Consider the following 27,428-nt stretch of genomic DNA (forward strand, 5'->3'; position numbering starts at 1 on the left):
CCCTCTGGGCGGGGCGCGGCCCGGCCGGCCCCTACCCCGGGGATCGGCCGCCCGCCGGTGCCGCCGCGGGCCGGGCAGCGCAGCGGAGCAGCCCCGGCCGTGCGCGGTGTCCCGAGCCTGCGGCGTCCGGCGGGGCCATGGCGGTGGTGGGCTCGGTGGCGCTGCGGAGGGGCAGCGGCGCGGCCCCCTGGCTCCTCTCCGTGGCCGTGTCCTGCCAGAGCTGCCGGCACAAAGCCACCGGGGACGGCGGGCACGGGCAGCCCCGGGAGCAGCAGCCGGCGGCCCCCGGCAGAGTGGGCGGCCAGCCCGTCCCGGCCGAGGGCGCCGACACCAAGACCTACCTGTGGGCCAGGTACCACGAGATGAAAAAGCTGGTCTACGGTAAGGGGGCTGCCACGTCCTGCCGGGGCCGGCCTTTCCATCCTTCTTTCTCCTCTCCTTTCTTCTCTTTGCATCTCGGTGCCTTTCCCCGCCCGTGCTGTGCAGCTGCTGGGTCAGGAGCCTTTCTCCCCGGCCATGCCGTCCACATTCTCCATCGCCCGTGGCTCTCCGGCATGGTTTTATTTCACTGAAATAAACTTGATCTTCCTCTCCCCATCCTGGGCTTCCTTCTGTGCAGATTCCCCGGCTGGACTCAGCGTTGCAGGACATGCAGGGTATATGGGACTTTTCATAACTAGCCTCCTTACATCGTGGGCATTGCCAGGGCAAATGGTCTAAATGAAGGGCTTGTTGCCTTTTCCTCCGGTTTGGGCCAGGACAAATGGATGGGGATAATGAGTGAAAGGGTGACGAGTCCAAGTCGCCACTGGCACAATGGTGAGCCTGGAGAACACTGATGCTGCAGCTCCTGGGATGGGTCGTGGTCCTGAGCTCAGTTTTTGTTCCACACGTGTCACACCTTTTGCTCATGAGTGTGTTTTTGCCTCTCTGACCAAGAAGTTACCTGGCTCTGTCGGGAACTTTGAAATCTTGCCAAGCGAGGAGAGAACTCAGACTCCCCTCCAAATCTGTTTGTGTGTAAAACAGGATTGTGGTCTTTTTTGGAAGCAGAAGACCTGCACTGTATTAAACTCTCCTAAAAATAGCTTTAATGACATGAGGGCAGGGAACTTTTTCCTGTTGGTTTCTTGATGCTTGGAATGCTGAAGGTGAGCACTGTAGAGAGCTAGGAAGTGTGAGTTTGTGCCTGCTGTTACAGAACTCTGCTTTAGCTGTTGTTTACCTAAGGCTTGGATAAGGACTGCAGTCAGCCATATGCATCTGGAAGAACTTTCTCCTTGTTCTGAGATCGGCAAGGTCTGTCATTCCTTCCTTCCCCATCTTCCAGTCCACTGGATTTGACATAAAATCTCATGAGGCACAAACGTAAAGGAATTGGCTGCTGATCCATTAGGTGCTCAGCCTGCATTCCAGGATCAGAACTCCTATCCCAGCACCTTTGAAGGCAGTACAGATGCTGACAAAGAACTGGAGCTTTGGTAACACCCTCCAAGACTGGGTTGGGGTTTTAGCCACCCTTCTTGAAAGAAATTCCAGTCTGCAATGCTTGTGTTGTTGTTCAGACCTTGCTATCCTCAAAGGCATTATTTTCCTTTCCAGAATGGGATGAAAACAATAAATGCAGATGTGTGTTAATAGGCTGTGTCACGGTCTCTTGGCAAAATGCTTGGTTTGCTACGTGAGACTGTGAAGTTTGTGTTCACATAACTGTTGTGATGCAAGAGACACAGTTATTAATTGAGGTGGAGCAGTAACCTCCAGGAGAAAATGCAAGATTAAGTCAGGTGAAGAAGCCCAAGTGATACAGAGCAGGCTCTTCACAAACCTTCGGGAAGCCATCAGATATGTTGAATAAGGCCTTTGTTTGTTTAAAGAGTAGCTCCCCAAACTAATATTTCAAGACTGTGCTGTTATTCAAATCTTGTCAGGAAGATTAGGTCCAAGTTGGTTTAATTGTTGCTTTGATGACTAAACAGTTATGCAGAATGTGGCATCAGTCTGTTTCTTCCTGCTTGATTTCTAACTCTGTGTGAAGGTGAATGTCTGTGTCTGGCTTCTCAGTATTGCCCAGCACTGAGTGGGCAGATTCCTGTGGTGCCTCCTTCTCCTTCCCACACTGAAATGCCCCCTTGTCCTGTGTTGGCATTTTTTGCCACTGGTTTGGGGAGAGGTTTCTACCAGGAGAATTCATTGTGTGTTTTCACACCAGCCCTTGCTTAGGACCAGAACCGTGGGACATTTTTACACAAGAAATGCTGACAGAGTTGGACAGGGCAGGATGTGCAGGACGAGTTTCTGTGCAGTAAAGCTCAGCGGTGGTGCAGGTTTGGGGCTAGAGGCACAAGAAGTTCTCGACTCTGTATAAAACACATGTGTGCTCTGCCAGGCTGGAGTGGGGTGACACAATGTAGCTACACAAAGGGTGCCGCTGAGGTAAAACCTCCACTCAGTGCTGACTCAAGAGAAACCATTCTCTTCATTATCCCCCCGCCTATTGCAACACTGACTCTTACGACCAAATTTCATTACCTGTAAAAATTTGAGGCTAAAACTTTGGGGCATGTACTGAGCTTTTTATTTTTCCCTGTAGCAAAAGGAGAAGTACATTTACATTAGTCAGAGGGATGGAGTTGAGCAAGACTTGCTGTTTTCTGGTCTGATAAATGTCAAGGGAGGCGGATAAACTCCCTCACTAGGCTTTGAAGTCTTGCATTCTAGGAAACATCCAGCCCTGAAACAAGGGGACTGCCAAGCCAGTGGTGCTTTGGCTATAAGCAATTGTTTGCTTTTTCCTAGATGTTCCAAATCTCTTAACAGTGGCTACACTCACTCAGCTTTCCTAGGGAACTTTAATAATAATTGTAAACTTCTTGCCTCTGCATGACAAGCTTGAGTGTGGTTAAATGTGAGAACAGCCAGAACTGGAAGAGTGACCAGTTATGTAAACTTTCCGATTCTGCATTCTTGGATATAACCCATTTTCTTGTGAAGAACTCTTGTATCATTTCTCTAGTGCCTTTATATATTTTAAAAATGTGATTTTGGAACTAAATTATATTTTTAATATTGCTTTTAGTTAATGTAGATTTCATTGGCAAGAAATCCCAAAATATTTCGGCAAAATGGCATAAATCCAAGGTCTGAAATTAAATGGTCTTTAGATAATATATTTCCCTTCCTACTCTATTGGTGGAAGGATCTTTGGTTGGTGGGAGTGGTTTGCAGGAAATAGCACAAAACAACACTTCAAGAGGATAAAGGGATGCTTGGAAGGGAGGAAAAAGTGACAGTTTGTCTTTAGAAAGCAACTTAGTGTGAACAAGAGAAACTTTTTGTTTGATGCAGAGCACAGAGGATGATGGCCATCTGGTTCTCTGTACTCTTCTTTTCCCTGCTTGTCTTAGGAGCAATTAGTACAGATGTTTGCTGTGTTGGACTTGTGGGAGTACAAAGGGTGTGAGACATGCGGGTGAGTTGCCTTCTTTGTCTATAATTCTTCACTAACTGCTGGATCTGAGGCTGAGAGAGCAGGAGTTTCCTGCAGGATGTTGTTGGCACCCCGGGAGCTCAGAAAAGCAGAAGACGTGCTTGGCACCTCCTGCCCAGAGCGTTTTTCACATCAAAAGGGGCCAGATGGTGTGTCTAGTGGCTGCTTGAAGTTAATTACCTGCTTTTGTTTCCATCTCTGCTCTCCTGTTGGGGATTGGGGGTTATTGCTTTCTAACAATGTGGGTTATTGCCTGGGAAGAGAGACTCCTGTACTCTCATGGAGAGATTTAAGCAGCTGTCCAGGTTCTCACAGTGGGAAAATGACGATATTGTGTGTTTACTTTGCATTTACACCCAGGTGTAGGGGATGCACGAGATGAAACGTGATTTCTTGTGGTCTGCCTTTGCTGCTGAATTTCATCATGTGCCATGGACATGCAGGCACTTCCCTAAAAACTGTCGGAGCTGCAAACAGGAGCAAATTGTGCAAGCAGGCAGATTCCTGGGGCTGCATCCAGAGCAAGAGCAGCTTCTTCCACACCATCCTCTGATGTGCTCACACTGCTTCTCCCTTAGATCAGACTTCCTGGGTGAAGTGCTGAGTAAGCAGTGGCTAACTGATATTGCCTGCCTTTCTTGTTAGGACCCAGACAGAAAGAGTAGTTGGCATTGCTATTCTTTTTTAATAACCAAAACTGGTTTTAATTTTGGTTTTTGTGGTTGTTTTCTTTAATTTATCATATCTGTCCAGCAGTCTGTTATGGTGTCTTGGCAGAGGAATAACAAAAGCTATCGTTCTTGAAAAATGGCATCTTCATGAGCTGCTGGTGGGTGTCTGTTTTGATTTGACAATTGCCAGGAAATCTGAGACAAAGATCCCTGGCAGATCCCTGGAGCTCAGCAGTGCAGCAGTGCCCAAGCCTGTAGCCCAGGACCTGAGTAAGCACTAAGGATTGGTAACCACCCAGGAGGTTATCTTTGAAAAACAAACAAAAAAAAAAACAAAAAGGCAAACCAAACCCCCAAACTAAGACAATTAAACCAAGCTTATTGAAACCTGGCTCAGTAACCCTGAGGCATATTTGGGCTTTTGAACTGAAACTGATTTTGTGTGTGCTCCCAGGTTGTGTCTTTTCCCTGCTATAGTTGGAACCTACATGGAGACTGCATGAGTTTAAGGAGATGGGGACCTGCAGATCTGCTGAGGAGGGTGCTACAAAAGGACACTTACACTGAGACAAACATGTATCATGAATCTCTAGACTGAACCTCAGTGATTTCTTCCTTTCCAGAAGAGCAGTGAGTTTGAAATTATTGTAAATTCAAGATGTAGGATGATGGGGTGGACAGAGCAAGCTGTGAGTTGTGACTGATGTGGAATAGGAAACACAGCAAGGAGATGTGTGGTGCTTGGGGAGGTGAATGTAGGAAACACATTGTGTGTGTGAAGCAGTGGGTGCAAATAATTTTGGCTGTTGTGTGCATCCTTTTTCAGCCCTTAGGAGGTAAGAGAGAACATGCTATGTAAATCAGTGACAAAATGTGGGTGTGGAAAAATGACCAGGGCAAGAGGCTGTCAGAGGACAGCAGAGAGGTTCTGTACCTTTGAGGATGGCAGGGAGGAGCATTGCTTCACTCAGTATTTCTAAATGTACTTCATGAATCGTGCTGTGGCACAGTCACTGCTTATGCTTCTGATCACACACAGGACTTGCTTGGTGAAGCTCAGAGTACTCTCTCCTTGTTACAAAATACTACTGCTCCCTCAGCTTTTCCTGATGGTGTTTTTGCAAATGTTGTGGCTGGCTTGTCTGGTTGAATCTGGAGGACTGTCTTGTCCTCTGTGAAAAGAGAGGTGGGGTTCAGGCAGTGGTATTTTGTGATGTTCTCAGGCTATCAAAATGTGTTGTCCTAGCAGAAGGAGAATGTTGGAAGAGCTTCACCTTTCTGTAAGGACATTGGAACAGCAATTTGGGTGCATGTTATAAAAAAAAGAAAGTGCTTTAATAGAAGAAGGAAGAGAAAAGCCCTGCACATTTCCCTGAGATGGGATTAAGGTTGTGTCATTGTTTTCCTTGTGAGGAAGAAAAATAACACCCAGCAAATCCCAGTGTAATCTTAGGAAAAGGTCTTTCTACAAGTTGACTGGAGGTGAGGACAGGAAGTGCAACTCTGTTTATTTATGGTGCAGAGAGCAATTATGATGAAAGGATGAAAGTTGTGATCATCTGAATATGTCTTGGTTTGAAAGCCATGTGTCTGCTAAGGAAGGCAGGAGCCTCTCTTGATATGGAAAATGTAAACCCCCTCCCTCCAAATTATTATAATTTTGAAATTAAGGAGTTCTTAGGCAAAGATATGGGAATAGCAATAACAGTTTTTTACTAAGAAAATTAAAATAAAAATACAGCAATACAAAAAACCAAAACACTGACAGAGTCAGAATACCACTGGACACCCCATCAGTCAGGGTGTTGGTAGTGGTCTGATTAAATGGTGGCTGCAGTCCTGGAGTGACAGATGTGGTTCAGCTGGAGCAGTGCTCCTGTAGAAGGATGCAGTTTTCCTCTGCAGGTCCAGTGATGATGTGGAAGGGTGCAGTTTTCATCTGGAATCCAGTGGTAAAAGGCTGTTCTGATGTTCCAAATCTCAGGTTATATTCAGGTAGGAATACTTGGTTCCTCCCTGTAGGTGGAGCATCTCCCAGTGGGATGATGTAATTTTATCAGTCATGCACTGGGACTCAATGGCCCATTAACAGAAGATATCTCCTGGAGGGAGGATGGGTCTGGCCCCACCTGGTTTCAACAGCTGGTGATAGAATACATACTTTTGGTTGCATCCTACATTGCAAACCAAGACACAATCCTATTTACATTTCCCATCTTTTAAAGTCTCAGTCCAAAGTACTTGGATTGCATCTGCTCTCCTAAGAATCTTCCAGATTGTCCTATGAATCTGCCACCAGCAGAGCACTGACAGAGAGCAGAGCTTTTGTTCCTGGAGTGTAGCCAGTAAGTCAGCCCTCCTGCCTTAATAAACTGCTTTATTTTCTAGTGATTCCTCTCCACATCATCTGATGAGTTGTGTTTGAAGGCCAAATGGAAGTCAGTTAGGAGAGAAAGATGGGCATGTTTTGTAACATAGTGATATTTTTTCCCTGAGAAAGAAACATTTTAAAGTATTTGAATCTATTTCTTTGGTTACCTCTATGAATTAGTGCTCAGAAAAGAACTTCAGACTTTTGCCTAAATTCTGTTATAATTCCAGACAAAGTCTTTTATTGGAAAGGAGTGGTATCTCTTTCTAATAATGTGATTTTTGCCCCAGACACAGGTGGAACTTGGTTTTATAGCAAGGAAGCACTAAAGAACCAGGACAGGGATTCTTGCTAAAAGCCAGAAGTTAAGGTAGGAAAAGATAAAATCCTACCAACTGATGCTGAGTAGGATCTGGAAAATACCTGTTATTCTATCATTCAAAGAGAAAATGACCCATCTTTGAGAGAAAGGAAATGTCTCCTTCCCCTTTGTCCCCCAGTGTGGTTGTGACCAGGCAATCTACTTCAAGGAACTATTTTTATTGTTCTTTCTTGTAAAGGACAGTTCTCCTGGAGCAGGAAGCCTGTGGGAAGATCTGTTCCTGCCTCTCCCATTGCAGTGGAGTGAAGTTCTCCTCTCTGGACTAGCTCTGGGAAGGGATCTATATATAGGTAGTTTAGCTGCTTGGTCACTTCACCTCCTTTTCTCAGTGGTCTGGGGAGCAAAATGTTGTTCCCAAGCATCTTGAACACTAACCCTGCTTTGCAGTGACAAACCACATGCAAGGACTGAGCTGTGTCCACAGCTGTTTATCAGAGGAAAGCAGATAGCTTGTTGCTATCAGCATTGCATGCTCCAGGAGCATAACTTAGTGTGGGGTATTGTTTACATGTAGGTATTTGTACAGAACTTTGGTTTTTCTGCCCATTAATACAAAAATTTAAAAAGTCCTAATGGTACTTGCACAATTTCTCTGTGAAGTCTGGTTGCCTCTGTGAGAAAAAAAAAAAGTGCCAAAAGAAAAACCTCAAAACTTCTGATTTGGAGTAACCTAGGCTTTTCCAAGAGGAGAGTCAGCATGTTTGTTTGTACAAGTTCTAAGTGAGGGGTGTGTGTTTTTCTGGTGATTTATCACATTGAAGCCTGCAGAAACTGCAGCTGCTCTGAGATAGAAATTTGACACTTCAAAGCCTCGAGTCTGCTTTGCTTCATGTAGGCCAGAGACCAGGGGACATTGTTTTGCAGCTTCCTGACACAAAAGGTCAGTCTGACTGTGCAGATGGACAGAGGGCATTATCTCCAGGTGCAGCCAGAGGTTTCACAGTGTCTTTTCTCACGGGGAGATTGAGTGAGCTACCAGCAGCTCTGTGCTCTTTGCTGCTGCTGTGCAGCATTTCCAGCTGCTGTAAGGTCCAGAATGAAAAGTCTTAACTTCAATGATGCTTTCAGTTTCTCTAACCTCTCCTTTTTCCTTTCTCTTAGATCTCCTTCCACCAGGAGTCTGCAATCTCCTCAACCCAGCTGCCATCTATGCTAACAATGAGATCAGCCTGGGAGATGTGGAGATCTATGGCTTTGACTATGATTACACATTAGCACAGTATTCTAATTTACTACACTCCATGATTTTCAACACTGCCAGAAACATCTTAATAGAACAATTTAAGGTAATGAGGTGCTAAGAATTTCCACTCAATTAAGCTTGCTGCTGTCTTTGCAAGCCCCAGACGGGCTTGTGCAGGCATTGTGCACACATGTCAATTACTTGATGTATTGAGATAAATTTAGTATTTCACAATCTTTGATTATAGAATTAATTTCCTTTGAGATAATTTAACATGGTGTACATTCCTGAGGTTTTATAAATGTGGAGTGGGAGCCTTAGTGTAAAAAAAGCCCTGGTCAGCTGTACTCAGCTATGGGAATAATGCCTCCAGGATTGCTGGTTGGAGGTGCACATGGTGGCTAAACATAAACCATGGGCCAACACTGAAGCAGGACTTGGCATGTGCTGGTTGATGGGATGTTGTGCAAGAGCATGTCCCTGAACAGACACCCTGTTTGCAATGGGTGACTCTTCTGCATTTTTTCTAAGTGTCTTTCTGTTTAGAGGGGCTCAGCAGTGCCAGTCTTTGCCAAATAGATGCATTGAGAGGATCTTACAAGAAGTGTCCTCACTGCCTCAGTAAATTTGATGTTTTCTCACTACTGTCCCTTACATAAGAAAAACTAGTTTTGGGTATCCTGATTCTTTGTTCATCCACTTGCTTTGCTGAAGGGGCAAAATTAGGCAGGACTAATTTTTTTTTTTTTTATTATTATCTGGTACTTATGCTCTAATGTTGTCACTGTTTGTCTTCTCAGTATCCAGAAGGGCTTGGGAAGTATGACTACATTCCAGGGTTTGCCATACGAGGACTTCACTATGATGTACAAAAGGTAAGCTGTACAAAGTTCACTCTCCTGGGCTTTGTCTCCCACTGTTATGTTTTTAGTGGAAATGCTTTATGACATTGCTTGCAATAACATCTGTCACCAAATGACCAGTGGGTCTGTGTGGCTGTGCTTTTCACTGCTTGGATCCTTCTCCAAGGAAGGATGTCTGTTGTGCCAGCCTGGCCTCCAGCAGAACGGGACATTCTAGCAAAGGCCTCTGGTAAACAGCTTTGCCAGTTTAAAAGTCAATTCATTCCACAGGCTAATTAATAGAAAACTGAGCTTGTTTATGTGATCATTTCTGTCTTTCAGGAGATTTAAACAACAAAACTCAATCCTGCATCTACAAGTACTTGCCAGGAGCAGAGGCATAATGTCTAATTCTAATAATAGAAATGACTTGTCAGGAGAATGCTTTAGGAAGCCTTCCCCACCCCCCACCCCGAATAATAGGACTGGAATAAGATCCAAGCTACTTGAGATGCATACTTCTTAGGAACACAGGCAAGCAGAGTGCAGGCATTAGCTTTAACCCTTTTCAGTGCTTTGGCCCCATTCCCTGAAGGCCTGATGCCCAGTGATGTCATGCTGGCTGCTGCAGCCAGGTAGTCAGGTGGGAGCACAGCAGAGAAAGTTGCTTCACCAAGGTAACTTTATTTTACATTGAATTTGAGCAAATTCAGGGAAGCAGGCAGTGCAGGCTGGAATATGTGTGCTGTTCTCCAGCAGGAGAGAAAAAAGAGAATGAAGGAAAAAACTGTAGAGATTTTCTCCTCTCTGGAGGAGACAGCATAGCAGCAGATCACTCACGCCTCTGGCCTTACAAAGCAAGAAATAGATCTGTGGGAAACTGAAGGTTCTTTCTGTGTTTAAATCTTTGGCTGCTGTATCTGAGAAACACAGACAAGTGGCCTGGCCAAGCAAAGCTCCCTTTGAATGACTCCAAAGTAGAAAACTCTCTTTTCTCAAGATCAGAGTTTGCAAAACACAGAAATCTGGGTGGTGCCTAAGTAAAACTTGCAGTACATTTGCCTTCACTCCTGATAGATTACTGGGAGGTCTGCCCACAGTGTAACAAGATGCTCTGATAATGGAATCCTGATGAAAGAAGTTTGATGCCATGTTCCCTGTGCAAGCTGCAGAGTGATGTGGGTTTAGAGTGAGGCTGCTTTCCATGCCCAAGGACTTTTGTTACAGCTTCAGAATGATGGATGGAGAAGGATGATTCATCATTAGGGGAGTCTGATAGTAAAGATGCAAAGAAAGCTCTGTTAGCTCTGTTACCAGGAGCCTGGTGTGCTCCTGAGCATCTTTCTTTCAAAGTCCACTGGGGAGTGGAGAGCTCTTGTGTGAGGAAAATGACTGAGTGCAGCTGTGTTCTGAAGTAAAACTTGCCCACTTAGCTCTGCTTAAGATAAATGTGGAGGGAAATAGATCTGTGCACACAAAGCTCCTTTGGAATATATGTTTTCTTGGAGGGAGATAAGCATAGGCTGTCTTGAGTCACAGAAATATTGTTGTCCCTTTTTTTCAACTGCATCCCTGTCTACAAACTGGAGTGTAACAGACTTTGACTCATTGAAAGATGTCTTCTGCCAGAGGCCAATAAAAAGTCACAGTATGAATAAGTGTGTCTAAAAGTAGCTGGAGAATAAGTGCTGTCTAAAGTGCATAGATGTGGGATGCTCCTACTGAACTTTATTTTCTGAATGGCATTTGTGTGGAACTTTAAACTTTAATAAGGTTTCAGTGTAAATTTTAACAATAACCCAATTCTAACAGTAAATATCTATCCCTTGTCACAGAGTCTTCTCATGAAGATTGATGCTTTCCATTATGTCCAGCTGGGGACTGCATACAGGTCTGTCAGTTCTAAAAATAATTTTCTAAATGCTAATATATGCATAAGTGGATTTCTACATCTCATTATGTGTTCATGGTATATGTTATTCTGCATCTTTCCTGAGCAGAGCACAGTCTTGTCTGGCTCATCCTGTTTGCTCTTGCTTGAAATGCTTACCTGGCATATAATTGCAGGGAGTTATTTTTTCTCAAGCATTTCAGGCCATGTGTGGGTGGGAAGACCTGGAGCTTTTTGTAATGGTTACACCTGGTGCAATGATTAATACACACATACACTGTGTGGTGTTTTAGCTGCAGCTACAGCATGGCTGGGTTAAAACCTGACAGCAAACAGAGCCAGTAGGAAAGGGCTCCTCTGTATGTGGTTCACACATGGGCTTGTCTTTTCCAGGCAGGAGTGTATCCCAGCAATGCTCTGCTGTGCCTTGGAGAGTGATCTGGGTGTGCAAATTACATCTTAAAGCAACACACTGCCAATAAAGTAATAATGCATCAGAATCTGGGCTCACTTTAGTCCTGGATTGTCCTGTTTTTCCTTTAGTTCTCCAAAAAGAGCTGGGTATGCTTTGGAATAAGTGACTGAAAAAGTACAGAGCAAATTTTTCTTCTAAGAGTTGTGAGACTAGAGACTGAGAAAACACCTTGCTCCAAAGAGGAGTGGGCTTGGTGTGTAAGAAGCAGTCATTTATAAATATCAATAACAAATCTCTTCTAAATTCTATCTTGTATTTCCTGAGCATGGAAGTTAATGTGCTTTTTTTCCTTGATCTCTGCCCTTTTGCTGTTAAGCTTCAGTTAGAGTAAACACTCTAAGAATATTAAGAAGGGAGTTTCATAACCAGAGAGAATTGGCTTCTTTGAGTGTGAGCTCAAAGGGGACCAGAGGTTTTGTACTGCCCCATATTTTCCTTCAGCTTAATAAAGAGATTTTTAGTGAAAACACATTTTAATTTTTTTTCCCTAGTGTAATTTTGTAACTATCTTTCTTGGAGTATCTTCCTAAACTGTCCTTTTCTGTTAAGTACAACTGAGGCAATATTTAACTTCTTAAATGCTGCCTCATAACCGAGTAGAAAAGGAGAAAGGGAAAGTTGCTGACTGCTTGAGCAAACAGTCATCAAAATTGTGCAAGAGGCAAAACCTGCAGCAGTCAGATAACCTGATGTTACAAACTGCACAGATCAGCCATACTCGTGCTTTTGGTGTTTTTGACAAAAACAGCCTTGTCTTTTGAATGGTCTTAGTCAAGATCTTGTTCTGTTTAGGAAGACTGAATTAAGAAGGAAACCCCATTTTCAGCAAGCCCTTTTCCTTTTTCTCCAAACCAAGTTAGTTACCCAGTGCTGCCCAAGTCAGGTTGCAGGGCTGATTTGGAGGGGCAATCCTGTCAGCAAGTTGACAGCAGATGGAGAGAAGCCTCTGGTTGGACTCTGCTGGAATGTGGATAAAACCCCTCAATTAACTTGTAGGAGCAAACGAGGTATCTGAAGAATGTCTTGGGAAAGATTTTATGGGAATCTTTAGAGTGTCAGGCTGTCTGCCTGTCTCTTTTGAGCAGGAGGAATTTTTGAATTTTAGGAAAGAGCCTGTTTGCCTGTCCTGTTTTTCTCCACTCTTTGTAGCACTGGTGATTATTGACAAACTGTGCTGTTTTGTGTCTAGAGGGCTCAAACCAGTGCCTGATGAAGAGGTGATTGAACTCTATGGTGGTACACAGCACATCCCCCTGTACCAGATGAGTGACTTCTATGGCAAGGTATTGTAAACCTTTGGCTGCTGGGATGTAACAGCAGCTCTTTGAACAGCTTGGAAAACAAAACAGAGGGAATTGTATGCACATGTAAATGGCTGCAGCCTCCCTTGGAAAGGCTGGGTCCCCAGTGAGCTGCAGTGTGTGTTTTTGTTCTAGTGGGAATATGCCCCAGAGGTTATTTAGCAGTTTAGCATCTAAAAGACATCTGCAAAGCATTTCTAAATACCAGGCTATTGGCCTAGAGCTGAATGGCTTTGAAAACTGATAGGGAGATGTTCCCTGCTTATTCCTTAATCAAATGTAGCTCCTAAGCTGCTGGGGCAGCCTGCAGTGTTTACAGTGAGCTGTTGGGAGGGGGTCTCTGTGTGTAGCAGCAGTGGGGTGCTCCAATACCTTTCTCTCTTTAGTTTTGGGTAGGGTATTTTCCCTTCATGTTAAGGATCTCCCCCCACACTCCTTCAGAGCTGCTCAGGGGATATTATTTATAGGATTGTAGTCCATGGATGTAGAGAACAGTAAAATACTGGCATTCTTTCTGTGGAGCTGTAAAAATCCTTTAGTTGCCTGAACTGGAGGAATTAGGAGAGATTTTTCTTCCTTGAGTGTCTCATGTGGTGCAGGGGCCAAGTGGGACTGTTCACATCCTTTCTCCCAGAACTGCTTTGTTTCTTGCCTTAGTTCTGGTGCCTTAGGGGAAGCTGGAAGGAGAAGGGCACACTTCCTCTGGTAATACCCCTGTGAGTCTGTTCTGTGAAGTCTCTAAGGTCACTTCATGATTTTTCTCTTTCTCTCTTGGGAACAATTAATCTGAGTGGTTGCTTTTTGGATAAGTATATACTCTGTTTATAGCTCAATTATGTTTCCAGCTTTGAAATAGGACATTTTTGTTTAGAGTTTGATATCTGTCTGTAAACTGCCCTTGATTGGCCTCCTCCTGTGCAGCTCTCCTCACTCCTGCCAAACTTGAGATGATTTCATCTTTCTTTTTAAATAGTTGTGAACATGAAACCTGCTTGAAGTTGTGGCCTTCTGTAGGACCAGGTGCTTATGTTGAGGTGCCTTTCTGTGCTTTTTATGTACTGGGTGCTTTCTTCTTTCCTGTAGTTGGTATTAAAAAGTTTGGCCACAGAAGTAGAGATATCAGCTTAGTCTTTGTGAAGAGGTGAATCTCCTCTCCTAGTAATGTAATAGGCTCCATGAACTAATAGGTGGATCTCAAAGAGAACAAAAGTAGTTGCAGCTAATGGCATTTGCATTCAGCAATGTCTGCTCAACCTGTGCCACTGAGTGGGGCATGTTTTCCCACATTAGTGAGAAAGATGAAAGAAGGGGTAAGATGACTTCTGTGAACAGGTGAGGAGTGAGCCTTTAGCAGGGGTCTTGGATTTGTTCTCCTCAGTCTGCCATGCTGATGTTGCTGTATGAGCAACAGGAAGGTTGCTAACAGGCAACAAGATGAGTGGGACTGATGCAGTTGAAGCGTGTAAATACTCTCCCTTAAGGGTTTTCCTGGTTCTCTGTTAGCAGGAGTATATGGACAGCTTATACTGCCTTGTGACACCTCACTGGAACGTGGCTTGAGCAGCTTTGGTTCCCTGTGTCCAGTGTCACAGTCTGGTTTAGATGAGCAATGTGGCATCTTCAGCAAGGCCCTTGTCTGCTGTTGTAGCAGAGCATTGTCTGTTGGCTCCTGTATTAATGCCAAGAGTCCAAGTGGGAACCAGAGTTTGAAATAAAAATATCTGGGACCCACTCCCTGCTTCCTCCATCTTTGCCCTCTGGTATTAATGATGCTGGGTTTGTTTAGTGATTTATGTGAAGGAGACACCTTTCTCTCTTCAAGGTTGGTGTTCTGGTTGAGAAGAGAAGGCTGCTTGCTGAGGGGCTGGGACTTCCCACACTAATGTTTTTCTTTTCGTTAGCCTGGAATACATTTCAGATGATGCTGGGTGATATGAATTTGTTTGTTGGTTTTACTATTTTTTCCCCAGTATTTTTGGTTTAATGTCTCCCCTTCGTTTTTTGCTTTCCAGGGTCCATCACTTAAGCAGTTTATGGACATTTTTTCTCTTCCTGAAATGACACTGCTCTCTTCAGTCATTGATTACTTCATCAATCATGGCATTGAGTTTGACCAGGTGCATCTCTACAAGGACATATCTGTAAGTGAAATGTCAACTGCCCCACAGCTCACACCACAGCAGAGCTGGAAGCTCTGCAGCAGCCAAACCCAAGGAGCTGGCAGTGACCAGCCTGATATGACAGCTCTGTTGTCCCTTTAGATCAAAGCATAGCCAGGAAATATTCAAAGCTGTATTTTCAGAACATTTTTAGGTTCTGTCTGTACTACACAAATGGTGTTTTTGGTGTATCTCATGTAGGAGTGCTTAGGCTGAAGGTCCTTCCATGGGAAATATGTCACAAAGCTTATGTAAATGTTTTCTGGTTCTGCAGACTTTTAAATTGTTTTCCTTAGTATCTCACTTTTCAAAGAGTCTTGGTCTAGCCATGTACCAAACAGTTTACTTTATACAGTGATTGTTGTAAAACATCTCCTTGCTTGCTCAGAGAATCCTGTACCTCTTGCAGCTTCAGTCTGATCCTTTGGGTGACTGTAGTCTGATCCAGTGGGTGACTGTAGCTTTCATGTGTCATCTATTCCAAGGTGTTAAGTGGCACTTGAAAGGGCTGTGTGGGATTATCAGCATTGTTGGGGCTGTTTGACTTCTTAGTTAATGCTGTAGACAAGATGTAAGTGCTTGAGATTGCTGCTCTGGGTGACTTATGCTGACAGACAACATATTTCCCTTATTGCATTCCTTTTTCCATGGAGAAGGGCTTTTGATTTGTACCTTGTGGGAATCTTAGGCTCACCCACTGTTCAGTTCTGGGAGGGAAATGGGGCTCCATGGGGAAATGGAGCTCCATGTCTGTGCTGCTGCCTTGTGATAAGGATCCACCTGTCACTGTGTGTCCTTGATAGGAACGTGCCAGCCCATTTCCCACAAGACCTTAACACATTTCAATGGTGTTGGATGTCTCTTTTTCTCTTGGTGTGTGGAAAATGGGAAGAGGGGATACAGCTGAGACCTTTAGTGAAGAGTATTCTCTGAACCTTCTTTTGAGATCAAATGGATGTGTTCCTAATTGAAATCTTGAGAGCAGGAGGATGGTTGCTACAGCTGATACATGTCCAGTGCAGGGCAACTGGCATGGTCCAGCCCTCAGACTCTTGAGTGCTAATCCTGGCTTTGTCCTTTTGGTGGAGAATGTGGTCATCCCTGAGAAACAACTAAAGTAGGCAAAGAAGAGAGTTAAGACAGAAAATCTGTGGCAATGCCTGAAATCTATATTGCCACTAAGGGACCATTGTGTGCTCTCACCAGAAGACTAATTGCTTTTTTCCTGTACAATGAGGATAAATGAAAATTTCACAAAACTTATTCCTTTGCAGTACCCAAGTTGAGGCACAAAGGAATGCTTTGTGAACATGAGCACAGAGTTCCCTCTGTGCTGCAGATAGGTGTCCCAGGGGACTTGCACAGCCCAGCACTGGCTTAAACTGACACCCTGCTGTAACTCCTGGTAGTACTGCTGCTGCAGCCTGTGTGTTTAGGAGCAGGTTAAGTGCTGCAGGCACTGCACTGAGTCAAAAGGGCAGACCCTGGGCTATGGTAAAGGCTGAAGCTGATATGTAATTACAGCAGTCCTGTCACATCAGTTTGGTCACTTCATATTTGAGAGTAAGAATGTACAGTTTACCTTGCTTCCCCTTGGAGGCATTTGTTTGAGCCCTGTTTGAGGTTTCAAGATCTTACCTGCAGAAACATTATAGTTTTCTTTTTTTCTTCTTTTGTTTTTTGGAGGGCAGGAATCTAGGGAAAGAGCATACTGAAATTTTTCTTTGCAAAAGTAGTTTTGACACAAGTCCAAAGTTCTGCTTGCTTTTAGTGACAGTGCTGGTTAAGAGAAAGTTGTTTTCTTGTTAGAGCTCCTGCTCTCTGTTCAGATTCCTTCCAGTAAGGCAATGAGATGTGACCTCTGCCTTTTTGCCTTTCAAATTCACATGATGGAAAGAAGCTCCTAAAACTCCATTTTGAAGTAGTAATGCCTCCACCTTCATCATCCCCTTTTAAGTTGCAAATTCTGGTTCCCTCCAACTCTGAAGGAAATTTTTTGGGGGGTCATGAGGGCATTTCCCCAACACTGCCATGAGACCTCTGTGGCAAGCGTTACTGTAGTGATGTCAGTGGTGAGTGTGGGACTCAGTCTGAAGGGGCACACACACTGTAACAGGAATTTAAGGATCCTGGGGAAAGGCAGCATTTTTTACCTATGTAAATTGTCAGGGGTGAAAACAGTGCTGTTCAAACAAGCATTTACATATGCAAACACTGCAAACGATATTGCTGCTCTGGAAATGATTTTGTGGGTCTGGCATATCTTGCTGGATGGAGACTTGGGCAGAATCTCAGTTGGGTGTGTCCAAAAATGTGCTGTATCTTGGCTTCTGGCCTGGAAAAGAGAGGATATTTGGATGCCCTTGACAACATCTGTTTTAACTTGCTTCCCTCCCAGCTGTGTTCTGTGCCACCCTTCTAGTGGGAGCTTCTGCTCTGTCTGCACACACTGGTCACCCAGGGCTAGGAGCTGTGGCCCTCCTTGGCTTGTGGGGAGCACCCTGGGGTCACAGATGCTCCCCTCTGCTGCTGCTCATCCCAGCCACACTCCTGTCCTTTGGGTCACCCTTGGCAGAGCTTCCACAGGCACAGGGAGGAAGAAAAGCTACCTGGTGTCAGAGACAGTACAGTGTTGGAATAGTAAATGGTTTTGGAGTGGCATAGTCTTTATTGCCTTGGAACCAGTGGGGTAACATTGCTTCTAAGAGCAGGAAGGAACTTGCATTTTCACAGATAAGTTTTGAGGTTTTCCCCTTACACTGCATCAGCTGAGGCAGCCACACTGTTCTTCTTTTGGCATCTTGATGAGCCTTACTGGACAGGCTCTGCTGCTTTGCAATGCTGGAGCTTTTGTTCATTCAGCAAGGAGGGGATGTATCATTACTGCCTTGGTCTTCAGTGATGACAGTAGGTTTGCATGCTGGGAAACAGGAATGCCATGTTGCAAAACTGAAACATTTTCCCCCCTGCTCTTTTCTTTAGGATGCAATTAGAGATGTTCATGTGAAAGGAGTGATGTACAAATGGATTGAAAAAGATATGGGTGAGTTAAATGGAGCTCTGGTGCTAAATTCACTTGTCACTTCCTCAGCCTTTCTCTTTAGATAGGACTGATGGAGATGAGGAAAGCCACTTTGTCACCATGGTGCTTCATTGCTTGCCTTCCTGAGGAGGATCAAACTCAACCTTTTGCATCTTTAGTAGTATAGGGGTTAGGTTTGGTTTGGTTTATAGAAATGTGGTCATGACTTATGCCAAAGTATTCTGATTGATGCTGTGTGTTTCATTCTGTTACAGAAAAGTATATTCTGCATGGGGATGAAATCTATGCTGTGCTAAACCGCCTGGTGAACCACAAGAAGAAACTGTTTCTCATCACAAACAGTCCCTTTAGCTTTGTGTGAGTACCATTATTGCACAGCAAGAGCTGTGCAGGGCCCTCCCTCCTCTGAGCAACTGGAATTTGCATGGGACAGGGTTTTGTGTAGTAGTCATGGAGCTCTCTGGGAACTGTTTGTGGTGAATGTTGCACCCACAGCACTGATCTCACTTTTTCAAGAAGTAACAAGGCTGTGGGTGGCCACAACATTACAGAACTGACACTTTCTATTGCCTCTAGCAGTGTTTGCTGCATCACAGACTTCTCTGGGTTTCCCGTGGTGCAGAAGAAAGAGTGTGACAGCTTGAAACAAAGTACAGCATCAATACTCATTGTATTGATATTGTATTGTATACTCAATTGTCTCATACAATGGGACAGCCTTGAGGGGTACACAAATCTGTTTTCTTCTCTGTTACTGAAATAAGAGTGCATTCAGGGCATGCTGTTGTAAAGATGCAGTGTTGGGTGACAAAAGAGTACTTAGTTGTTAATTTTTCTGTTCCTTTGCCCTCAGGGACAAAGGAATGAAACACATGGTTGGCAAGAACTGGCGGGATTTATTCGACATGGTCATTGTGCAAGCGGACAAGCCCAACTTCTTCACTGACCGGCGCAAGTGCGTGCCCAGGGCAGCCCTGCCTGGGCCTTGGGCCCTCCCTGCAGGGAACTGCTGCTCTGCCTGCCAGAAAGCAGCACTTTGCTAAGCAGAGTCCAGCTCCAGGAGATATTCAGCCTTCTAGTGCTCTCTCAGATACTCTCTGAGGAGGCAAGATTTGACCAGTCTGGGAATAAGTGGATAGAATGTGTAGAGCCAAGCAGAAAATGTGTTTCTAAAATTGGCATGAGAAATGGCCATTTCTTGTCTTGAGAGCGTGACAAAATCTTTCCTTTTGCTCTTCCCCACAGCAAGTATCTGTGTGGTTTGTTTTTTTGAGGTTTTTGGGATTTTGTTTGTACTGGATAGATGCTGTTTGGGAACTGGCGGTTCTGGAAGTCTTTGTACGTGGCCAGCTGGGTTTTGTGGTTGGTTAGGGGCTGCCAGTAGACAGGCTGCTGTCCTTACTTTGCTCTTTGGCTTCTTTGCTTTGGGAACTTGTGTCTGCTTAGTAGGGGGATTGGTCTATTCTTTCCTTTGTATGTATTTTCCTTGCCCACTACCCAGACCCTTGGCATATGCTGGAGTAAACCTATGGAATGGCTTTATAAGCTGTGCTGGCCTGGTAAAGATTTTTGTCATGGGCTGCAGGTGAAGTGCTTTAGAAGCACAGCCTGGAGCTATGATGGTCTGGCCTTCCTGGAAATAAAACCTATGGCTGCCTGGTGCCTAAGATCCACTCATGGAGTGGAGAATGTCATAGCAAGCCCTCAGGACAAACAGGAGACAGCTCAGTTCACCCAGTGAACTCAGCATGGAGACTGCTTTCCATTTTCTCTGCAGACTTGCTTTATCCTATAAGGAAATTCCATGGTCTCTGAGGTGTAGCCAGGCTGGAAGAGCACACAAAGTGTTTCATGGTAAAGCCTTCTTGGCCATGGCATTTCAGAGGGTGCTATTATGGTTATTTTCTTCCTCTCTGTATGTGAAAACAAGGACTGTTAGGGATTTTGATATTAAATGGTTACAGTCAATGGAAGCAATTTGAAAAGGTATTTCCCTTTCACACTTTCTCTTCCCCTGAGAAAATAGTGCAGAAGGCCCAGAAGGTCACTTAGAACTCATGTGGAGCTTTTATTTCAAATTGTTATATAGGTAAACAAGTTTTGTGATTCAAATGTTCTTGTTGCTGGGCAACAATCACCAAAAATCAAAAGAAGTTGACATCTCCCTTTTTTTTCCCAGACCTTTTCGAAAACTGGATGATAAAGGCTCATTGCAGTGGGACAAAATAAACCACCTGGAGAAGGGAAAGATCTACAAAGAGGTAAAATGAATGGGTGCAAGGATGTCGAGTAGGAGTCTGAAATGATGGGGACTTACAACATGCCTGCACTTTTGGAAATCACTGGAAAAACAGGACATTGTATGTCCTGTCATTGTGTGTGAGCAGGGCAAGGGGCAGTGATGGGTTCTGCTATGGGACACTTGTTCATGTTTGGTGTTTGAGAGCAAGACACAGCAGTCCTTGAAAAGATCATCTGAGTAGGTAGAAGGTGTTTGTAAGGAGATGTGCTCTGGGCTCTGTGCTGGCTGTGGGCAGTGGGAGATGCCCTCTGTCCCCAGGAGCTCCTGCTGGTCTACACTGTCCCCCACAATGCCTTCAGCTTGGGCTTGGCACGAGGGATGGAGGGGCAGGGACAAGTGGGAAAAGGCAGAGCAGGGCCAGGTAACTTAAGGTGAGGAATACTTGCTTTTCTGCCCAAGGGAGCCTGTGCTGAGTTACCTCTGCCAGGCTGGGTTTTCCCTGCTGCTGCCCTGTTTGTGTGAGATGGGGTGGTGGGGAAACATTCCTTGGATGTATGGAAGGGGCCAGTGAATGTCCCCTGCCCCCATGTACAATGAAACCTTCACCCTGGGAGCTCTGCTCTGACATTGTCCATGGCCAGTTGTGCACTTTTCCTTCAGCTCTTCTGATTGTCCTGGTCCTGAAACTCTTGTCCTAGAGGGGCTCCCAAGAGTGTGGTAGTTGAGGCTAAAAAGGCACAGCTCTCTGAAACCTGCAGAGATCTTCCACACCTCACTCCAAATTGTTCTCCATAAGGTTGGAAAAGGTGGATTTGTGTAGAATACACAAATAAGAAGTAAAGAAACAAGGGTGATCAAAGAGGGATACAAAGCCTGGCTCCTGACTCTCCCCTTCTGGAAGGACCAGCATGTCCAAAGATGAGCCGCAGCTCTGGTGAACTTGCTGCCCTGGCTGTTGTCCTTGCAGCTGGTCTGTCCCCTGAGACAATTTGCCTCTGGCTTTAGGACAGTTTGTTCTTGGTTATTTGAGCTGTCCAATCCCATGGGAAGAAACTGTTAGTGAGATTGCAGTCTAGGAGCTGGGACCTGACCCGTTGTAGCACAGTAGGTCATGTCCTTGAGTAGTTCTGTTAGGAAACCTCTGTCTGGTGGGTCTGCCAAAGTGCTGGGCTGGTGTCCCAACCTCTGCCAAGAGCTCAGAGCTGGGAACATGCAAGTAGAGCTCATTCCCAGTGGGTTAGCAGCTCCCTCAGGAGAAAGGCACACCTCACCCATGGAGTTGATTGCTGCATTAAATCCTGCTCTTGACCCACTCACATCTTGTGGCCACAGGTTGTTCACCAAACTGGTGCACTGAGGAAGGGAAAAGATGAGGGAAGAAGGTGGGCTGGGTAGGATTTTAGGCCCCTCTCCAATTCTTCCCCACAATTATATTTAGCTGACTCCATTAAGACTGTTGTCTGACTGTGGATCTTAGGATGTGGTGGAGTGTGTATCCTGGTTGTAGCTCACCCTGCCTCTAGGATTTTTGGTTTCTTGGAGTGCCACAATATGCTTCTTTCTGGCAAGTGTTAGTGGCCATGGACCTGTGCTGGTGGTGTTGCCAGAGGCCTCTGAGCTGTTCCTGTCCTCTGAAGCTGGGCTGGATGGCAGGTTTTTGCTGTGGGTATCCCATGAATGGGACCTCAGGGACTGGTGTTTTGGCCTAGGGACTGGGAAGTGCAAGTGATGCCCTCTGGTTCCTCTGTTCCAACAGATGTGGTGTTTTCTGTATGTGCCAGGTTTGTACTCTCATCCCTCCCCAGACCTGTGATCTTGGGGGAAAGGAGGGCAGGACCTGGAGGTCTCAGAACAGGTCTGTGGCTCCATGGAGCTCCAAGCACAAGTTTCCTGGCTGTCAGGTTCATTGCTGTTTGAGGTGACTGGAGCACAGCAAGAGGACTTTCTTCCTTCCAAGGCTGTGCTCCATTTCCTTCTCTGCCAGTGGCTTCCTGAGCAGCCCTCATGTCAGCAGCAGCAAGGCTGTGTCCAAGAAGGGCAGAGGCTGCCTGGTCCTGTTTCTGTGCTGTTAAGGGAAGTCTGCTCAGCTCCAGGCTGCTGCAGGAACAGAAGGTCCAGCACCCTGGTCCTGGGCAGCCTTAGCTGTGCATACAGCAAGCTGCCAGTGGCTGCTGCAGGGCTGCCTTGTCTCTGGGGGCTTTCTGGCCAGGCTGGTGCTGCTGGTTGGGGGTGCTGGCTCCCTCTTGCCACTGGAGATTGCCCAGAGGGATGGCTGCTGAGTGGCTCATAGGTTTGCATTGAGTGCTTATGCTGGCATTGATGGGACTATTTCCTTTCCTTTAGTGGTTTTTGTTTTCATGACTCATGTGGAAAACTTGTGTGGAGATGGAAGGGTAGTCCCTGAAGGGCCTTCTGTGCATGTATGGATGTTTGGAAAGCCTTGAAAGCTGCTTGGTGCTGTGCTTTAGCTGGTGCTTTGGGATTTGTTTTGCTCAGCTGTGAATCTGTGCAGGCTGCCTGGCTCTTTGGCTTGGCTAAACAATTCCTGTGGACATGTGGGTGTGGTTAATCTTTGGGGTTGGGATGGTGGCCAGGGATGTAGAACATCTCCTGACTCCAAAAGCCTTGCCTGGCAGTGCTCACCTTCCCTCTGGTGCAGACCTCTGGTGAGGTGAAAATGTTATCATCTGAGACCAACAACTTCTAAACCCAGAACACCTGGGGTTCTTTCTACTCATCCTCAGGCTTTTCTAATTAAGCCATCTCTTGGCCTCTAAACTGCCTCCTTTTGTTGCCTTTTTAGACCATGTTGTCTTCTTGACTTGCTGTGTCCTAGACCACAGAATTTCCCCTGAATTCCCTGTTTGCAAAAACTCTTTGGAAGACTTCTCTAGCCTTAAAAAAGCTGAGGGATGTACAGGGGATTGTCACATGGGAAATAAATGAAGCGAGGTGGGGAAGGACAGAAACCTTTGTGTGTAGATGGTGGGGCAGAGAGCAGGTTGCCATCCCTTGAGTGCTCACACCTGCATGTGCTAAGGTGGCCTGTACCCACATTTCACTCTGTGCCCTGTCACTTGCAGGGCAACCTGTTTGATTTCCTGAGGCTGACGGGCTGGCGTGGATCCAAAGTGCTCTACTTTGGTGACCATCTGTACAGTGACCTTGCGGTGAGTGAATGTCTCAGCTCTCTGGTCAGGTGGGAGCAATCCCACACTGCTGTGCCTGCAGCTGGGCTGAACAAAGGCAGGGTGCTCAGGGCTGGGCTGGGTACTCCTCCACACAGGACACACAGGCTTCCCCACTGCTGTCAGACAGAGGCAAGCACTGAGAAAAGGCTCCTGAAGTACTTACTGTGGGTGAAGTGTGAATTTGAGAGCAATTTGTGTTGATCCCACCTTTTTAGGTGCTTTATGCAACTGATCTTAGTGACCAGATGGATGTTACTGGCATGGGCCATGGATGGCTGTTCCCTGAGAATGTGAACTGGGAACAAACCCACTTTTCTAGGACCCAGGGCTATGTTTGGCTTTCAGTCTTTATGTTGAATTCTTGGTTGTTTTTTCACCCTGACCTCCAGGACCTCATGCTGCGTCATGGCTGGAGGACTGGAGCCATCGTTCCTGAACTGGAGACAGAGATCAGGATCATAAACACAGAGCAGTACATGCACTCCCTGACCTGGCAGCAGGCTCTGACAGGGCTGCTGGAGAGAATGCAGGTAAACCTTACCTGGCTGAGTAGGACAGGTTAGATGCTGCCTTCTGAGTCTGAATTTGGGTTTAGCATGGGATGAGGGGATGTGCCATCTTGCCTGGTTCTCAAAAATATCTCTTCTACCTCCTGGTGCAGTGGGCTCTGGGTTTGTAAGTTACAGTGGAAATTGCAGGGAGCTGAGGTGTGGACTGCAGGACTGATGGATGGGATGCTTTCTACTGCTGTCTTTGCAGATGTATCAGGATGCAGAGTCAAAGCAAGTACTGCTGGAGTGGATGAAGGAACGGCAGGAGATCAGGTGAGCATTTCTCCCCTCAGTTGTGAGGTCTCTTAGGGGCTCCCAGGCACTGTTTTGTAACCTGCTTTGGGGACAATGCTGCTGCAGCTGCTGGACTCTGGTCCTGCCTGGTGTCTCTTGCCTCTGGGTGGGTTCCATGCAGCAGTGCAGACCTGCAGCCTTGGAGGTTGGACTGGTTTGAAGGCAGGATGGAAAAGGGGAGTGCTGGGAGAAGTTGGAGGGCTGTCTGCTCCTGCAGCCCCTGACACTGCCCATAAGAGCTGGAATAAGACTGCAGTGAATATTCATCAGTCTCACGGGGACTGGTCTGCATCACAGCCTCAGGAGGGTGTACCTGGGGTGATGCCTTAATGCTCAGGGAGTGGAGTGGCCCAGGGCTAAGGGAGTGGCAAGAACCTGTGAGCACAGTTTAACTACAGAACACCATCTCTTTCTTCTCAGGTCTCTGACGAAGAACCTGTTCAACCCCCAGTTTGGAAGCATCTTCCGCACCTTCCACAACCCCACGTACTTCTCCCGCCGCCTGGTGCGCTTCTCTGATATCTACATGGCTTCCATCAGCTGCCTGCTCAACTACGACGTGAATTTCACCTTCTACCCCCGGCGCACCCCTCTGCAGCACGAGGCTCCGCTCTGGATGGACCAGCTCTGCACAGGCTGCATGAAAACGCCCTTCCTGGAGGAGATGGTGCACATCCGGTGAAGGGCAGGTACTGCAGGCAGCAGCGCACAGCCGGGGCTGGAGGGGCCGGGCTGCAGCACCTCTGTCTACCACTAAAGGGCGTTCCACACTTGCGTATGTGTGTAGATGGTGTGTTTATTCTCTCCCTTCACCGGCTCCATCCCTTTCCCTGAAGTGCATTGCAGGCTGGACAGAAGACGGGTGCTTGTGCAGGGAGTCCTCTCGAGCAGTAGGTGAGATGGAGTGCTGGTGGTGGGACACTGCCTCTCCCTGCTCTGTGCCCAGACAAATGGCTCAGGCACAGAGCTCCACATCTCCAGTGCTTGGTGAGAACAACCCACGGCAGGTGTGACAAGGTGGGTCAGGTCCATAGCTGCCCCCATAGCCTGGGACTGCAGCATGAGTGACTGCAGATGAGAGGGAGGGTCAGGGCTGCCAGTTGGGCATTCACTCAAGCCCATCAGTGAGTGCATCACATGTCAAAGCATCAGCAGCATTACCTGACCAGCAGCCCTCAGCCCCATCCTGCTTCCCACCAGACTGGCCTGGCCAGCTGGGGGCTCTGACAGGTCACTGGCCAGTGACTCCTTTGGGTTTGGTGCCATGTGACATCAATACTTTGGCAATTGCTGTGGTGTGGTCTGTTGTGAGGGATATGTTCAGCCCTTCAGGGAAGATGCAGGGCTGGCAGCAGAGGTGGTGACCTTCCATCTGTGTTCACTGACATGTGGCCTAGGGTGGCTGGAGGGGCAGGTGAGAATGTTTGGGGAGGGACTGAGTGTGAAGTGCTCTGGGGAGTGTGGCCAGGCAAAGCCCTGTGGTGCCACCTCAGTAGGAGGAAGAGGAAAGAGATGCTAATAGTGATGCCAGAGTTTATAGATGGGACAAGGGTAACAGAGGGCCTAGAAAGGTGAGAGCTGATTTAGGATTGGAGGTGCAAAAACTTGGCTCTGCACCTGGCTCAGGGCCTTGCTGGTCCTGTCCCAGGGCCATGCAGGGTGTTGGGGAGGGGTAGAGGACAGATGAGGTGGAGAGGGGTGTTGGGAGTTTGTGCCAGTCTGATACTGGTTGGCCCTAAGATGCAGGAGATGATGCCCTCAGAAAGCTGGTCGTGTGTGGGAAGTGATGGTTGTAGAATGAAGGGATGGTGATTGTGATTGCCTTGGTCCTCCTTCTCCCCTCCCTGCCACACCACTTGCAGATGGCAATGAGAGTGCCAGTGCCCGCCTGATCAGGGGCAATCAGTGTTGGGGTGACAGGGAGGAGAGAGGCAACAGAGAAATGAGGGCCTGGCAGTGAGCAGGCACAGAGCTGGATGAGTGGCTGCAGAGTGGGTAAGGGCTGTGGGTTTGGAGGGAGCTGAGGATGAGCACGGGGGCAGGCACCCGGGCCTTGTGAGCATGGTGGTGGCTGTAAGGGCTGAGGGTGACAGTGTAGGGGCAGCCAAGGAAGAGGAACCAGAGTGGTGTGGAGGACTCTGTGCCAGAACCTGTGACTCAGAGAAAGGTGCTGGGTGTGTCAGTGAGTCACACACACACACACACACACACACACACAATCTTGTCCTGCATGTTCCTCCCCATTGCTGTGCCAGGCTGGCCTGTCAGTCTGTCCCTTGTGTGTCACTGCCTTTGTGCCATGTGCCAGCCTCTCGCACACTTTCAAGATGCCTTGTGCTGGACTCAGTGGCTTGAACAATCTGTTAACGTGGCTGCTCTAATCAAACCCCTGTAGTAGGTGCATGTGGCACTTGTCTTTGTGGTGTGTGTAGTGTGTAGCTCAATAAACGTCTGCAGCATGTGTAACTAACTGACTAACCCGCTCACTGCGCTTAGCGGGCTCCTCTGCCTGCCCTGGGGGCACGGCCGACAGGAATCCGGGCTGAAGGCGCGGTGGGCATGGGGCGGAGCAGGGCTGCGGCCATCAGCACGGAGCAATGCAGGCAGGGGGCACCCGGGAAGGGTGTGTGGGGCGGGGACTCGTACCTGGCCGCGGGGCAGTGCGAGGGCACAGGAGCGAGGCCCGGGGGATCTGCCTGTGAACGCTGCGGGCGCCGTCCCTTGCAGCGGCTGAACTGGGCCCTGGGTGCTTGGGCGGGCACCACCTCGTACGGGGCGGGGCGAGAAAGGGCTGGAGCTCCCACCTGCTGGGGGCGGCCGGTACCGGCGGGGCGGGCGGTGGGAGGCCGGGGCGGCGCGGCAGGCACGGGCACAGCCGGTGGCGCTGAGCTGTTTATTTCCCGGCGGCGCGGTGCGGTCCGGCCCGGTGGGGGCCGCGCGGGGTCACTGCAGGAACCCGCGGGGGTCGGTGCCGGTGTCCGCCAGGGGCGGGTCCTGCGGGAGAGAGGCGGCGTGAGCGGGGCGGAGGGGGCGCGGGCGGGGCGGAGGGGGCGCGGGCGGGGCGGAGGGAGCGCGGGCGGGGCGGAGGGAGCGCGGGCGGGGCGGAGGGAGCGCGGGCGGGGCGTGTCTCACGTGCAGCGGTTCGTAGTCGAGGGCGTGGCTCCCGTACAGCGGGTTGGGGATGGCCACGAGCGGCCGCTGTGGGCGGGGCCTGGCGGCGCGCGTGCCCGCGCGGTCGGGCCGGGGCCGCGCCTCCTCCTCCTCCTGCTCGGGCTCCTCGTCCTCGCGGAGATCGGCCTGCAACGGGAGCGGCGGGTGCGCGGAATGCGGGCACGGGGGCGC

The 27,428-nt window shown here is 47.6% G+C and overlaps 2 protein-coding genes across 4 annotated transcripts in view; one reads left to right on the forward strand and one right to left on the reverse strand.

Annotated features, from left to right (window-relative positions):
* Positions 1-4: 4 nt before the first annotated feature.
* On the forward strand, positions 5-24,861 carry NT5DC2 (5'-nucleotidase domain containing 2). Its single transcript, XM_079317291.1, has 14 exons — positions 5-381; positions 8,016-8,200; positions 8,898-8,972; positions 10,775-10,830; positions 12,495-12,588; positions 14,619-14,747; positions 17,748-17,808; positions 18,063-18,165; positions 18,662-18,763; positions 19,988-20,069; positions 23,134-23,220; positions 23,631-23,771; positions 24,001-24,065; positions 24,507-24,861. The coding sequence occupies exons 1-14, from the start codon at positions 138-140 to the stop codon at positions 24,766-24,768; spliced, it is 1,686 nt and encodes a 561-aa protein (XP_079173417.1). The 5' UTR covers positions 5-137; the 3' UTR covers positions 24,769-24,861.
* A 2,104-nt stretch (positions 24,862-26,965) lies between these two features.
* STAB1 (stabilin 1) overlaps positions 26,966-27,428 on the reverse strand; it is a 51,888-nt gene continuing 51,425 nt past the window's right edge. For all 3 annotated transcript variants that reach the window (XM_079317215.1, XM_079317216.1, XM_079317214.1), the window contains 2 exons: positions 27,219-27,383; positions 26,966-27,080 (listed from right to left, as the gene is read on the reverse strand). In XM_079317215.1, coding sequence (XP_079173341.1) covers positions 27,030-27,080; positions 27,219-27,383 — 216 coding nt within the window. In that variant the 3' untranslated portion in view covers positions 26,966-27,029. The remainder of the gene's footprint in view (positions 27,081-27,218; positions 27,384-27,428) is intronic.

The sequence above is a fragment of the Erithacus rubecula genome (assembly GCF_903797595.1).
Source record: "Erithacus rubecula genome assembly, chromosome: 13".
NCBI lineage: Eukaryota > Metazoa > Chordata > Aves > Passeriformes > Muscicapidae > Erithacus > Erithacus rubecula.

Bases quoted from the DNA above. Each gene is read 5' to 3' on its own strand.
- NT5DC2 (XM_079317291.1), top strand. From the start codon at position 138: ATGGCGGTGGTGGGCTCGGTGGCGCTGCGGAGGGGCAGCGGCGCGGCC. The intron at 8,201-8,897 runs GTAATGAGGTGC...TTGTCTTCTCAG, and splicing joins TCTTAATAGAACAATTTAAG to TATCCAGAAGGGCTTGGGAA. The intron at 23,221-23,630 runs GTGAGTGAATGT...CCTGACCTCCAG, and splicing joins ATCTGTACAGTGACCTTGCG to GACCTCATGCTGCGTCATGG.